General features: G+C 37.0%; 1 protein-coding gene across 3 annotated transcripts in view; it reads right to left on the bottom strand.

The window, feature by feature from the left end:
• The window catches only part of RBM41 (RNA binding motif protein 41), an 89,519-nt gene extending 73,781 nt beyond the window's left edge, over positions 1–15,738 (bottom strand). For 2 of the 3 annotated variants that reach the window (XM_084870479.1, XM_084870481.1), the window contains exons 1-5: positions 15,625–15,738; positions 12,620–12,736; positions 11,854–12,046; positions 11,360–11,564; positions 9,372–9,443 (exon numbers count right to left, since the gene is read on the bottom strand). In XM_084870479.1, coding sequence (XP_084726605.1) covers positions 9,372–9,443; positions 11,360–11,564; positions 11,854–12,046; positions 12,620–12,736; positions 15,625–15,632 — 595 coding nt within the window. In that variant the 5' untranslated portion in view covers positions 15,633–15,738. The remainder of the gene's footprint in view (positions 1–9,371; positions 9,444–11,359; positions 11,565–11,853; positions 12,047–12,619; positions 12,737–15,624) is intronic. The other variant, XM_084870480.1, reaches the window with a different exon arrangement.
• Positions 15,739–16,461: the final 723 nt, after the last annotated feature.

Here is a 16,461-nt window from a genome sequence, read left to right as displayed (position 1 = left end):
CCCATCAGGAAAGCTGCCTGCGAAAATGCCTAAACCAAATAGATCACAAACGAAAGAAATGGAGGACAAAAAGCGACTGGATATAGAGTTCAAAACCACACTTATAAGGTTTTTCAAGAGTCTCCTAGAAAAAGCCGATAAAATAAATGAGACCTATGAGGATATGAAAAGGGATCAACAAGAAATGATAAGGGATCAACAAGAAATAAAGAACACATTGTCTGAAATAAAAAATATTTTACAGAGTCCTAAAAACAGAATAGAAGATCGCAAGAATCAAGTCAAAGATTTGGAACATAAAGAGCTAGAAGACACTCCTCTGCAGAAGCTAGAAGGCAAGAGAATCCAGAAAATTGAAGATGATGTAAGAAACCTCTGGGACAACTTCAAACGATCCAACATCAGAATTATGGGGGTCCCAGAAGATAAAAGAGAGCAAGATATCGAAAACATACTGAAAGAAATAGTGACAGAAAACTTCCCCCACCTGGTGAAAGAATTGGACTTACAAGTCCAGGAAGCACACAGAACTCCAAATAAAAGGAATCCAAAGAGGACCACACCAAGACAAATCATAATTAAGATTCCAAGAGCAAAAGACAAAGAGAGAATATTAAAAGCAGCAAGAGCTAAGCAGGTAGTTACCTATAAAGGAACACCTATATGATTGTCAGCTGATTTCTCAACAGAAACCATGCAGGCCAGACGGGAATGGCAAGAAATATTCAAGGTGATGAATAATAAGAACCTACAGCCAAAGATAATCTATCCAGCAAAGCTATCACTCAGATTCGAAGGTCAGATAAAGTGCTTCACTAATAAAAAAAAAAGCTAAAGGAGTTCATCACCACCAAACCAGAATTATATGAATTGCTGAAGGGGGTTCTTTCAGAAGAGAAAGTAAATAAAGATAAAAATTATGAACAACAAATACGTAACTATCAACAAGTGAATCTAAAAACCAAGGAAACTAAAAAAAAAAATCTGAGGAACAATATTAACTGTTGAATATAATAGAATCAGAGGTATGGAAGGGGAGTGAACTGATAATTCTTAGGGAAAAGGGGAGAGGGAGATGTGGGAAGAGACTGAACATAAATTGTGCACCTATGGATGAGGACAATGGGGGGTGGGGAAAGGACAGAGGGTGGGGTGAGAAGAGGGGGGAAAGGAACATTTGTAATAATATGAACAATAAAAATTTATTAAAAAAAAAAAAAAAAGTTTCCAGCAAACAAAAGCCCTGGACCAGATGGCTTCACAGGGGAGTTTTACTGAACATTCAAAGAAGAACTAAAGCCAATCATTATCAGACCATTCCAAAAAATTCAAGAGGAAAGCACATTCCCAAGCTCTTTCTTTGAAGTCAGATTATCCTAATCCCAAAACCAAATAAAGACATCACAGAAAAAGAGAATTACAGGCCAATATCCCTGATGAACATAAATGCTAAAATCCCCAACAAAATTCTAGCAAACTGGATCCAGCATTACATTAGAAAGATCATACACCATGACCAAGTAGGATTTGTTCCAGGGGTGCAAGGTTGGTACAATATCCGCAAATCAATAAATGTGACACAACACATAAACAAATTGATAGACAAAAAAAAAAAAAAAAAAATCACATAATCATATAAATTGATGCAGAAAAGGCATTTGACAAAGTCCAACACCCTTTTCTGATAAAAATGCTCAGCAGGGTGGGAATAGAAGGATCATACCTCAACATAATAAAAGCCTTATATGACAAACCTACAGCCAGCATCATACTCAATGAGCAAAACCTAAAACCATTTCCCTTAAGAACTGAAACAAGACAGGGATGCCCACTTTCACCACTCCTGTTCAACATAATGCTGAAAGTGCTAGCCAAGCTATCAGACAAGAAGAAATAAGAGGCATCCAAATAGGAAAAGAAGAAGTAAAATTGTCATTATTTGCAGATGACATAATACTGTACATAGAAAACCATAAAGACTCCATCAAAAAATTATTAGACTTAATAAATGAATTAGGCAATGTAGCAGGATACAAAATTAATGCCAGGAAATCTATGGCATTTTTATACACCAATAGTGAACTTACAAAAAGAGATTAAAAAAAACAATCCTATTTACTATTGCACAAAAATAAATGAGATACCTAGGAATAAACTTAATTAAGGAGGTAAAAGACCTCTACTCGAGAAAACTACAGGATGTTGTAAAAAGATAGAGGAAGACATAAACAGATAAAAGAACATAGCGTGTTCATGGACTGGTAAAATCAACATAATTAAAATGTCCATACTACCCAAAGCAATTTAAAGATTCAATGCACTCCCCATTAAAATTCCAACAGCATATTTCACAGACCCAGAAAGAACTCTCCAAAAATTCATCTGGATTAAAAAACAAACAAACAAACAAACAAACAAACAAAAAACCGAATAGCTGCAGCTGCAGAGATCCTGAGAAAGAAGAACAAAGTAGGAGGGATCTCAACACCAGGTATCAAGCTATATTACAAAGCCACTGTTCTCAAAACTGCCTGGTAGTGGTACAAGAATAGACAGATAGACCAATGGAATAAAATAGAGAATCTAGAAATCGACCCAAACCACTATGCTCAATTAACATTTGACAAAGGAGACAAGAAAATACAATGAAGTCAAGACAGTCTGTTCAATAAATGGTGCTGGAAAATTTGGTCAGACATATGCAAAAAAATAAAAAAAATTAAATTAAATTAAATTAAAAATAGACCACCAATTTGTACCATACACAAAAATAAACTCAAAATGGATAAAAGACTTAAATACAATATAAGACGGGAAACCATAAAAATATTAGAGGAATTCACAGGCAGCAAAATCTGAGATATATGCTGAAGAAATATCTTTACCGACACAGCTCCTAGGGCAATGGAAACTAAAGAGAAAATTAACAAATGGGACTATATCAAAATAAAAAGCTTCTGCACAGCAAAAGAAACACCATCAACAAAACAACAAGAAAACCTACTGCATGGTAGAACATATTTGCCAACAATATCTCCAATAAGGGTTTAATCGCCAACATTTATAGGGAACTAATACAATTTAACAAAAGGAAGACAAACAACATAATCAAAAAATGGGCAACGGACCTAAATAGACACTTTTTGAAAGAAGACATAAGGAAGGCCAAGAGACATATGAAAACATGCTCAAAGTCACTAATCATCCAAGAGATGCAAATCAAAAGAACAATGAGGTGCCATCTCACATCTGTCAGAATGATTGTCATCAACAAATCAACAAATTACAAGTGCTGGTGAAGATACGGAGAAAAAGGAACCCTCGTGCACTGCTGGTGGGAATTCAGACTGGTGCAGCCACTGTGAAGACCAGTATGTAGTTTCTTCAAAAAACTAAAAATGGGACTTCCACTTGAACCAGTGATCCCACTTCTAGAAATATATCCCAAGAAAATAGAAATACCATTCAGAAAGGATATATGCAGCTCTATGTTCATATCAGCACAATTTATGATAGCTAAGATTTGGAAACAGCCTAAGTGCCCATCAGCAGATGAGTGGATTAAAAAACTTTGGTACATCTACACAATGGAATACTATGTTGCCATAAAAAAAGAAGGAACTCCTACCATTTGCAATATCATGGATGGACCTTGAGAACATTATGTTAAGTGAAATAAGTCAGTCAGAGATAGATAAATATCACATGATCTCACTCATTTGTGGATTATAATGAACAACATAAACTGATGAACAAAAACAGATCTAGAGACAGAGAAGCATCATTCATATGCTCAAACCTCGGAGGGAAGGTAGGGGTGGGTGGGGTAAAAGGGAGATCAACCAAAGCACTTGTATGCATGCATATAAGCATAACCAATGGACATAGACACCAAGGGGGTGAGGGCATAATTGTGGGAGTGGGGTGGTAGGGGACAATGGGGAGATAAGGACACATTTATAATACCTTAATAAAGAAAAAAATGGGGGGGGGGGGAAATAGAGATAGAGGAAGATATAAACAAATGGAACAATATACCGTGTTCATGGACAGATAGAATTAACATCATTAAAAGGTCCATACTACCCAAAGCAATCTACAAATTCAATGCAATTCCTATTAAAATGCCACCAGCATATTTCTCAGATCTAGAACAATACTCCAAAAACTTATATAGAACCAATAAAGACCCCAAATAAGCAGGACAATCTTGAGAAAGAAGAAGAAACTTGCGGGGGAAGCGGGGGAGGGGGAATCACAATACCAGATATCAGGGTACACAACAAAGCTATTGTAATCAAAACAGGCTAGTACCGGCACAAGAACAGGCATATAGATTAATGGAACAGAACAGAACAGAAACCCCAGACACTCAGTATGTGACAAAAGGAGGCAAGAACATACAATAGCAAAAATACAGCCTCTTGTATAAATGATGTTGGGAAAATTAGGCAGATACATGCAAAAAAAAAAGAAGAAAAAGAAACTAGACCACCAACTTATACTGTACACAATAATAAACTCAAATTTATAAAAGACTTAAACATAAGCCATGAAACCATAAAAATCCTGGAAGAAACCACAAGCAGCAAAATCTCAGATATCGCTGACAATATGTTTGTGGATATATCTCCTAGTGAAAAGGAAACTAAGGAGAAAATAAATGGAACTACATCAACATAAAAAGCTTCTGCCAAAGAAACCATCAATAAAATAAAAAAGGATCCCACTGCATGGGAGAACGTATTTTTCAATGATTCACATGATAAGGAGTTAATTTCCAATATATACAGGGAACTCAAACAACTTAACAAAAGGAAGACAAACAATTCAATTAAAAAATGGAATGGGTAAAGGACCTATAATAAATAGACACTTCTCCAAAGCAGACATACAGATGGCCAAGAGATATATGAAAAAATGGTGGAAGCCACTGATCATCAGAGAGATGCAAATTAAAACAACAATGAGGTATCACTTCATACCTGTCAGAATGGCTACCATCAACAAATCAACAAATGACAAGTGCTGGTGAGGGTGTAGAGAAAAGGGAACCTTAGAACACTGCTGGTGGGAATGCAAACTAGCGCAGTTTCCTCAAAAAATTAAATATGGATCTGCCATTTGATCCAGTGATCCCACTTCTAGGGATAAAGAGACCAGAAATACCAATCAGAAAGAAAGTATGCACTCCTATGCTCATAACAGGACAATTTATAACATCTATGATCTGGAAACAGCCCAAGTTCCCATCAATAGATAAGTGGATAAAAAAGCTGTGATACATTCACACCATGGAACACTGATTGGTTGCCTCCCATATGCATCCCAACCAGGGATTGAATCTGCAACCTAGGTATATGCCCTGACTGGGAATCGAACTCGCAATCTTTTGGTGTACAGGATGATGCTTCATAACTGAGCCACAGTGGCCAGGGCAATTTCCTTCTATTATTGATTTCTAATTTCATTCCACTGTGAATGGAAGTGGTTAGAATGGACATTCTTGCCTTATTCCTGATATTGGGGGAAATTTTCAATCTTCCACCATTAATTATGATGCTCATTATTAATACAAACATATAGCCAGATTTCTGATAAAAATGCAAAGGCAAGTAAATGGAGAAATAATACTCTTTTCAACAAGCACTAGAACAATTGGATATACATAGGCAAAAAAGTAAACCTCAACCTAAACCTCACATCTTATATAAAGTAAAAATGGATTACAGATCTAAATGAAAACTATACAGCTATAAAACTGTTAGAAGAAAACAAAGGAAAAAATATTTTTCGTAATCTGGTATTAGAAAAAGACTTCTTAGGCATGTGAAAAACAAGCCACCATCCATGAGAGAAAAAATTTGATAAACTGGAATGTACCAAAATTTAAAATATTTGCTGAGGCAAAAATATTTGTACACTGAAAACTATAGAATGTTGCTGAAAGAAATTAAAGACACAAATAAATGTAAAGACATCCCATGCTCATGGATTTAACACTTAATATCTTTAAGATATCAATATTACCCAAAGTGATCTATAGGTTCAATATAGTCTCTACCAAAACCCCAATGACAATTTTTGCAGAAATAGGAAAAGCTATCCTAAAATTCGTATGTATTTCAAGGGACCACAAATAATCAAAACATTTAAAAATATATATATTTTATTGATTTTTTACAGAGAGGATGAGAGAGAGATAGAGAGTTAGAAACATCGATGAGAGAGAATCACCGATCAGCTGCCTCCTGCATACTCCCCACAGGGGACATGCCCGCAACCAAGGTACATGCCCTTGACTGGAATCGAACCTGAGACCTTTCAGTCCGCAGGCTGACGCTCTATCCACTGAACCAAACCGGTTTTGGCATGAAAACAATTTTTAATAAGAACAAAATCATTGATTTAAAATCTACAGTAATTAAAACAGTGTGGCACTGGCATAAAGACAGAAATATAAACTAATGGAATAGAATGGAGAACCTCTCATATTATGGTTAAATGATTCTCAGAGAGGGTGCTAAGTCCATTTAATGGGGAAGGACAGTCTTTAACAAGTAGTACTAGTAAAACTAAATACCAACATTTTAAAAATCAAGTTGGACCCCTTATCTTATACCATACACAAAAAGTAACTCAAAATGGACTAAAGACCTAAATGTAAGAGCTAAAAATATAAAACTCTCAGAAGATAATAGAGGAGAAAAGCATTATGACATTAGATTTGGTAGTTATTTATTGGATTAGACAGCAAAAACACAAGTAACAAAAGAAAAAATTGAGAAACTGGACTTCATAAAAAATAAAAACTTTTTTGCATCAGAGGATACTATCAACAGAGAGAGAAAGAAGGCAACCCAAGGAACTGGAGAAAATATAGGCAAATCATAAATCTGATAAAGGATCAATGTCCAGAATATATAAAGAACGTCTACAACACAACAACAAATAAGCAAACAACCTATTTAAAAAATAGCAAAGGACTTAGTCATTTCTCCAAAGATATACAAATGTCCAAAAAGCACATGAAAAGATGACCAACATCACTAGTCATTAGGGAAATGCAAATCAAAACTATAAGGAACCCAGCTGGTGAGGCTCAATGGTTGAGCATCGACCTATGAACCAGGAGATCATAATTTGATTCCTGGTCAGGGCACATGCCTGGGTTGTGGGCTTGATCCCTAGTAGGTTGTGTGCAGGAGGCAGCCAATCAGTGATTCTCTCTCATCACTGATGTTTCTTTCTCTCCCTCTCCTTTCCTCTCTGAAAACAATAAAACTATATATTTTTAAAAACTACAAGGAAATACCACTTCACACACATTAGGATGGTTAGTCTAAAAAAATAAATAAAAGAAAATAAGTGTTGGCGAGGGTATAGAGAAACTGGAATCCTTGTACATTGCTGGTGGGAAGGTAAAATGATATAGCCTCTATGGAAACCAGTGGTGATTACTCAAAAGATTAAATAAACATAGAATTACAATATGACCCAGCAATTCTACTTCTGGGTATTTACTCAACAGAATGGAGAGCAGCTACTTCAACAGATACTTATACATCCAGGTTCATAGCAGCATTATTCACAATAGTCAAAAGGTAGAAGCAAAACAAGTGTCTATTGACAGATGAATAGATTAAAAAACATAATATATCCATACAATGGATTATTATTTAGCCTTAAAAAAGAAGGAAACTCTGACATATGCTACAACATGAATAATCTCGAGGACATTATGCAAAGTGAAAAAAGGACAAATACTGTATAATCCCACTTACATGAGGTACCTAGTGTAGTCAATTCATAGAGACAGAAAGAACAGTGGTTGCCAGGGGCTGAGGAGAGGGGAGAAAGGAGAGTTAGTGTTTAATGGGTACACAGTTTCACTTTGAGAAGATGAAAAAGTTGTGTAGATGGATAGTGGTGAATGTTGCACAATAATGTGAATATACTTAATGCCATAGAACTGAACACTTAAAAAAGGTTAAAACAGTCCATTTTAGTAAGGTATATTTTACCATAATAAAAATTTTGTTCTACAGAAGACAGTGTTAAAAGAATGAAAAGACATACTACATATTGGGATAAAATATTTGCAAATCAGATACACAACAAAGAATTGTGTTTAGAATATATAAAGAACTCTCACAAGTGATCAGGAAGAAAATAAACAGCCCAATTAAAAAAACAGCCAAAGAACTGAACAGACACATCAGCAAACAGGATATAAGGATGGCAAATAAGCATATGAAAAGATGTTCAACATCATTAGCCACTAAGGAAATGCAAATTAAAACTACAATGAGATACCATTTCACAGCTAATAGAATAACTAAAATAAGTACCAACAATACCAAATGCTGACAAAGATGAAGAACAACTGGAACTCTCATACATTGCTGGTGGGAATGCAAAATGATTCAGCCACTCTGGAAAATGGTTTGGCAGGTTCTTATAAAGTTAAACAAACACTTACCATATGACCCAGTAATCCCACTCTTAGATATTTTACCTTGGAAAAATAAAAATTTTATGTTCACACAAAAACCTGTACAAGAATGTTCATATCAGTATTATTCATAATCACCATAACCTGAAAACAGCTCAAATACACTTCAATGGGAGAATGGATAAACAAACTTTGGAACATCTATACAATGGAACACTACTCAGTAAAATGAATTGATACACACAACTTGAATTAATTTCAAAGGCATTATGTTGAATGAAAGAAGCTACTCTCAAAAGATTACATATCTTGTGATCCATTTGCATGAACATTCTCTAAAACACAAAACTACAGTGATGGAAAACAGATCAGTGATTGCCAGAGATTACGGGTGGAGTTGGGGGTGACTACCAATGGTGAGCATGAAGAAGTTTTAGGGTGATGGAGCTGTTCTTTATCCTGACTGTAGTGGTGATTACATGAATCTACATGATAAACATGCTTTACAATTCACAGAATTGTACACCCCCCAAAAATCATTGTAAGTTCATTTAAAAAATAAAATATTAGCTATTATATTATCATCATCATATCAATATTTATACTTTACTGAATAATAAAAATATTCAGAATTACTTGTGAAATAAGATGTAAAAAATATTAAGGTTGTTTTATGTCTGGTATAATAACTTAAAGGTATAGAGAAAAAACTCAACAACACTAAATGTAAAAGCTTTACAACTTCTTCTAGCTCCTCTCTTTAATATTCTATATAAGAATAATATGCTCCCTCTGGATAATTTCCTATAAACATTGTCATATATCAGATATGGAATTAAATAAGCACTCAACTTAGAAGTCTGGGACCCTAGGTTACATTCCTAAATCTAACACTGTAAGAAAACTCTCAACTTGCCTTTTGTGCCTAATTTTATCTTCCTCTTCATTGAGGTCATGTACTTGTCTGCACTTGTCTTTTTGTGGTATGCTGTGAAGGTTTAAAGCAAGGAGTTTCAAAGATAGGAAACAGAACAGATTCATATACTACCCATCCACCCCCAAATAACAGGCACTGCTCTGATTCACATGTATTACCTCAATCTTCTGAACAATCCTACTATAGAGCTACTATTAATATTGTCACTTTACAAACAAAGAAACTGAAGGACAGAGTGATAACTTGCCCAAAATCTTATAGCACCAGAATTAAGTGGGGCACCAGAATTTTCCCACGAGTCTGCCTCAAGGACTCTGCCTCTAGAACCTATATTCTTAATCAGTATGTATTAATGCCTCTCTACAAAAGGCTATTCATTTGTTCTTTTCTTCCTTCACCACTGCTCTTCCATGTCTATGGTATCTAACAAACCATTCATTCATTCTCATGGCTTTACTTCTGATCTAAGCATAGATGATTCCCAATTCTATCTAGTTCTGACCTCTCCCTTGAGCTTCACTGTTGCATTTCTAACTGCCTCCTCAATATCTGCATTAATGAACCTGCCATTCTCACTAATTCAACATGTTCAAAATCAAAGTCACTATTTTCCTCAAAATTTCCCCATAAAAGCTTTCTTAATTTTGACAAGTCACACAGCCTTGAAACATCTGAATTATCTCTGATACACTTTTCTCTATTGACTGTCCTCCTTCAGCCTCAGTCAACAAGTTTTACCAATCCTTATCTTGTAATGTCTCTTTCTAATTCCACTGCCATCATTCTAGTCCATATCTTCATGTCTAAGAACTCTATTACCTCCTAAATCATTTCCCCTGCTTCCATTTCTTCCTCTCTCTCATCATACAGGGGGTGGGGTGGGGGAGTAAAAGTAGGTTTACAGTTGTGAATATGTAAAACACAATTTATTCTTGTATTATTTTTCCATATAAACCTACTTTTGACTCACCCTGTATTTCTTGGTCACCAGATTAATCATTTTCAAATACTGGTTTTCTCATGTTACTCCTGGTTCAAAAGCCTTTAACCATAACCAATCTAACTAACTGAATAACTAACTCTGTATAGGTCTATATTGTTTACCACAGAAAGGTAAAAACTTTTAGCTACCTTGTCTCTCACAACATCTCAGAACACATCATAGTGCTCACAACATCTGCTGCGATGCCTTTCCTTCTCACCCTACAGTATTAAAGGAACATTTAAATCTTACCTCCGAGAAGCCTTCTTCAGTTATGCCAATGCACAGTAGCCTTTTCCTCCTCTGAATTCCTATAGTACTTAACAACTGTATCTAACATTGTTAGTAAAATGTCCTGTTTCTCTCAAACTACACTGTAACTGGCTTAAAGTTGGGAACTATTTCTTAAACTTCTGTGCACCTTACACAGTGCCTAGCAAAACTTATCTGTTACACTCATTCTTTCTGGTTAAGACACAGACCATTTCTCTATAGATTTTGTGCTAATTTATGGTTCAGTCTAAAAACTTTTACAATTTAGCCTCACCTATCTTTCTAGTGTCATCTCCTGTAATTAATTCCCTGCCAAAACCTATACTGCCTGCCACACTGACCTTTTTATTGTTCCCAGGTCCTTTCACAATCCTGTTCCTATTCACCTATTATCCGTAATGTCCTCTCCACCTTGTTAATCCGACAAATTTCTGTTAACCCATCAGGACTTAGTAGAAATGTCAATTCCTGACTACCCCAACCACACTTGATGCTATATGTTCTGTGCTCCCTCAGCATTTTATTCACACGTCTACAAATAGTAATTGAATTGCAACTAACTCTGAACATATTTGTCTCTCTCACACATTCCTCAAAGTAGTGAAAGTTTGTCTTTCCCCTACCCACTTCACTAACTCTTCATATTTAATGTGCTAATGGTAAATCTCTCTCTTAGTGAAAGAACACATCAACGTTAGTGCTGATCACGTACCTTGGTAATAAAGAGCCTTAAGGAAGGAGTGACGATCAGCACCCTGAAATAAAGATTTTTCTATTTCCATTTCTCGCCGGGTCAGCTGTTTGCTCTTTGCAAATCTCTGTGGCAGGCAAAGGATGCGCTGACGCTCCGAGATCCTTTCTTCAATATCTTGAAGGCAGTTCTGTATTGCTTCAGGGGTTGCCCTCAGTCTTGTCCTCTGAAATCAGAGAAATGAGAGGGCATATATCATAGAGGACATACTCTGAAAGGGATGGTCTGATACTTAAAGTAAGAGCAATGATGATCAGGGTCCAGAATGAGCATTTATAGATGTGGTAGCTAATCAGTCAAGGGATAGCTTCTTTTTTCCCAAGGTCTGTCCTAGGAATCAAAGAAGATTCAGACACAAAGCTTAGTTTTGTGAGAATTAAAAATAAAAAGGGTCTCAGTGCCAAATGAAGAGATATTGCTCTGCATTTCCCAGAAAAAAAAATTGCCCTGCTCACCTTTTCACCTGAAACATGGCTCTTCCAGATCAAGATTTCTGTTTCATTGAGCCCTAGTTCCCTGAGAGCAGCAGTTTCCTGGTCCTTCTCATGCAATGTTTGGAACTGGGACAAAGTCATAGTTCCAGCTGCTTCCTTCCCAAAGGGCTTGTACATGGTACCAGGAGCAAAACTCTCTTTCTTAGACACACATCTGCAAACCCAGAATGAAGAGAGTAAGTACATCTTCGAATTACAATTCACAGAAATAGGGCTTATCATTAAAAGAAGCACAATAAAACTCATCTGCAGTTTCTCACTCATGTCCTATTTCTAGGCTGAAGTGCCACTATAACAATATGGAACTCCACCAATAGTCCCCTAATTCAGGACTAATAAATGACTGAATCAAATATTTGATTATTGAATATCTACTATACATCAAATACTGTGCTGGGTATTGAGGATTTAACAATTAAAAAGATAAAAATGGTTTCTGCTTTTGTGGAAGAACAGTAGGAGAGGCAAGTAAACAGGCAAATGATAATATTGGATTATAAGTGCTATGTATGTTAAGGGAAGATATAGGAAAGATACTTAACATAGATGTAGTAAAATATAGGAGGATTTGCAGAGGAAGAGACATAGAAGCAAAACCCTGCCTAAAACGTAGAAGTTTGCCAAGGAAAGGGGGGGTGGGAGAGGAGTGTTGAATCCAGGCTTTAAAAGGGGCCACCTGGAGGTGAAGGTCTATGATACTCTACCTGTTTGCAAAATCAGTACTTACTCCTCAATGGAGACAGAGGTGTCAAGTTGATGCTGAAGGAGGCTTTTCAGTTGCCTCTCCCCTTCTGTTTCTAACTCTTCTAGGACATGATCATCACTCTTCACACAGCTGTTTACCCTAGAGTAGCACAGAGAGCAGAAGAGATAGTGAAACCTCAAATTTGATTCTTTACCTATATTATCTACCTTTAGTGATCACACTTGTTCAAAGACCCTTCTCTAACAATCCGTTGCACTTTATATTCATTTCATAAACATTTTTTAAATACCGACTTACAAACAACACACTGTAAGGTACTGACGGAGTCAAAGGTATTCATAGGCCCTATCCTCAAAGAGCTTGTAATTTATTTAGGGAGAGGAAATATATATGTGTGTATGTATTGTGTGCATGTGCCTGGCAAGGAGGGCAGTAAGGGAGGAGAGAGAATGACAATACAAAGATGCATATGCCAAATTAGTAGGAGTTCACAAAAGAAAGAAATAACTGGGAGTGAGGAGGGTAAAGGAAGACTTCTTTTTTTTTTGGTAATATATTTTATTGATTTTTTACAGAGAGGAAGAGAGAGGGATAAAGAGTTAGAAACAACGATGAGAGAGAATCATCAATCAGCTGCCTCTTACACCTCCCCCCCCCCCCCCCCCCCCCCACTGGGGATGTGCCTGCAACCAAGGTACATGCCCTTGACTGGAATCGAACCCGGGACCCTTCAGTCCACAGGCTGACGCTCTATCCACTGAGCCAAACCGGTTTCGGCAAGGAAGATTTCTTAAGCAGGCATTAAAGGACTGTATGATGAAAGGAAGAAGAGGGACAGCAAGTATGAGATGTTCTGGGGTTAATGAGAAGTTCAATTTAGCTGACATTCAACTATGGGATAACTGGGGAATAATCTTGAAGGGGTAATTAGACTCAGATCTCAAATGGCCTTAAATATACCAACTAAGGGGCCTGGATCTTAATGTATAGGTATTAGAAAGTAATTTATTAGGCACTTAAGTGGCATGGTACAAGTGATGCTTTAGGAAAAAGAATGCAGTTATAACATGCCTTATGGATTAGTAGGAGTAAAAGCTAAGTAAAAGATAACCTCCAATTTTTCAAACTGAGAGAACAATGGTACCAATGTAGGAAAAAGGAAGCTCCAGATGAATAGTTTGGGAAAAGGGAACATCAGTATTGTTTTAGCCATGTTGAGTCAACTACCTATTACAATGGAAACTCCAGGAATATTCAAAGACATATTGAGTCTGAGGTGACAGTAACAGTGATACTGGCTTAAAGGAAAGTGATATATGGAAGAAATGTCGCACAGATAAGTATTAGGCTGAACATGGAAATATCAAGTCATATGTAGTGTCAGGATCTGGAGCTGTGAAAAGGAAATCTCCAAAGGAAAAAGCATAGAAACAAATGTGAAAGGGGTCATAACATTTTATAGCCTACAGAAATCTAGGTAATGCTAACATGAGCCAACTAACCATAAATAACTTAAAACACTTACTAGAATATAAAGAAATAGCAGAATTATTTAAGTAGGCAATGACAGATTATAAAAGACAAAAAAACTGAGCTAACTCCATGAGGAAGATAAATATTAAAATACCTTATAAAATAGTCCTTTATTATTGGGGCCTAGGAAAAGTATCCCTCATAATTATAAGCAAGATTCTCATGCTCTAGAAAGACTTATACCTATTTTAGGAAATAGGTATAAGTCCCATTTGATAAAATATCCTTAGGCCCAGAGTTTTAAAAATTCCTTTTAAGTATTTTAATTTTTATTTATTATTTAGAATTCAGAAAGTTTTTGCTAAGTTTAAGGTGGCTTTGAAATATGTAAACCATAGCTAAATACTCAAAATGCTGAGTAAAAAAAGCAAGTCACAGAAAAATGTATACAATATGTGTCCATTTATATAAAGTTGAAAAATGGATAAAACAAGCAATATTTTGTTCAGGGATAAAGTCATAAATTATAAAACTATTTTTTTTTTTTTAAAGAAAAGGAACGATAAGCACAAAATTCTGGATAATGGTCCCTTGAAGAGGGAGAGAGGAGAAGTAATCTGGGAGGGGGGACACTGGGGAATGGCAGGTCTAAAGCTTATAGTGGATATGAGTCTACTATTATTCTTTAAACTTTATATATACATTATTTTGCATGTATGAGATATATCACTAGAAACATTTTTTTAAAAGTCATTCTGAGGCAGGGAAAATCAGAACCAGTTTCTTAAAGGATGCAGAAACTGACAATGCAGGACAGCATAGTATCAGTATGAATTGTAAAAACACATCACTATTCCAGAGTGATTATTCTACTTGCAGAGTGAATACAAAACTAATTTGAGAACCTTAGAAAAGGCTTGTGGACTAATAGGGAAGCTCAGGCTTTCAACAATGACCCGCCAAGTTAAAGCTGCCATTTCCTGCAGAACCAGTGGGGGGAACTGCTCGCACCAGTGCCTTTCTTTTCCTATGACATTGAATCGGTTTTGCCTTCTAAATTTGTAGAAACAAAGTATGACTTACTTTAAGGTTTGAAAACGTTACATGCCCGTGTTTTCTTTAATACACAAACACTGCAAGTAAAGGAGCCTACCCAGGTCCCCTTTCTGAGGACAGGGTGGAGGTAGGGGGAGGAGCTGGCCTGGGTTCCCCCGGCACAAGGCATTAGTCGGCCAAGACTCTTTCACCTGGGTGGGTCCATGTGCAATAGGAAGAAGCCACTGCACGTGTCCGGCTCCCGTGGCCCGCGCTGCGGCTGAGATGCCTGGGCTGGAAGGGCATTTCTGTGGGAACCAGCAGCGGCGGCGGCCCTTCCTGAACTTCGCCCAGCAGGCCTGCCTAGCCGGTCTCCTCTGCTCCCTCTTTTGTCTCCCCTCTCACACGAAACCGCATCCCGAGATCGTGATACACCCCCCACACAAAGTAATAAAAGCCACTTTAAGTTAAAAGGTAAAACAGAGTTCCCTTCGCTGTCTGTTCAGACAAGCCCTTACCTCTTCATGTTTCCACAGGCCCTTTTCTCTAACTTGGATCAACAGGCCTCGGACTTCAAGTCCCAGAAATCTGCGCGGCCAACTCTGAGGGGATTGTGGTGGAGTGCGGGGCTCTGGGAATTGTAGTAGTGCAGAGCTAAAGAAACGGAAAGAGAAAGTAATTAATGTATTGAGTAACTGGTATGTTGTAAATTGTTCAAGTATTTCTCTTAAATTTCTTTTAAAGGTTAAAGGCAACACCCAAAATATCCAGCTCATAAACTTAGAAGTAACCTTTGACTTCTTTTTTTAAAAAAATATATTTTATTGATTTTTTTTTTTTTACTGAGAGGAAGGGAAAGGGATAGAGAGCTAGAAACATTGATAAGAGAGAAACATCGACCAGCTGCCTCCTGCACACCCCCCACTGGGGATGTGCCTGCAACCAATGTACTGGCCCTTGACCAGGGACCCTTGACCAGAATCGAACCTGGGACCTTTCAGTCCGCAGCCCAACGCTCTACCACTGAGCCAAACCGGTTTCCACAACCTTTAACTTCTTGACACTCTCATTCGGTATCACCAAATCCTGGCGCCCCCAATTTAACGTGTCCTTTCTAGCCCGCTTCTGCTTCCAAGGACTTATTATCCCGCCTACCTGCTGTTTCCAGTGGAGGTCAGTCCTGGGTAACCACAATGATCAGACACAAGTTTGACATCACTTGCGCTAATGGTTCTCCTCTATCTGTAACAGAAACTAAAAAGACATGTACTTCTGGAGAGTCAGAAATCCATATGTATTCAGGCCCGTGAACGTTTTATTAATTATGGTTAATCAAGAAAGGGATACAACATAGT

The sequence above is a fragment of the Pipistrellus hanaki genome (assembly GCF_964339955.1).
Source record: "Pipistrellus hanaki genome assembly, chromosome: X".
Classification (NCBI taxonomy): Eukaryota; Metazoa; Chordata; class Mammalia; order Chiroptera; family Vespertilionidae; genus Pipistrellus; species Pipistrellus hanaki.
The sequence above is the reverse complement of the archived record's forward strand: the minus strand, read 5'-3'. Positions and strand labels throughout refer to the sequence as shown.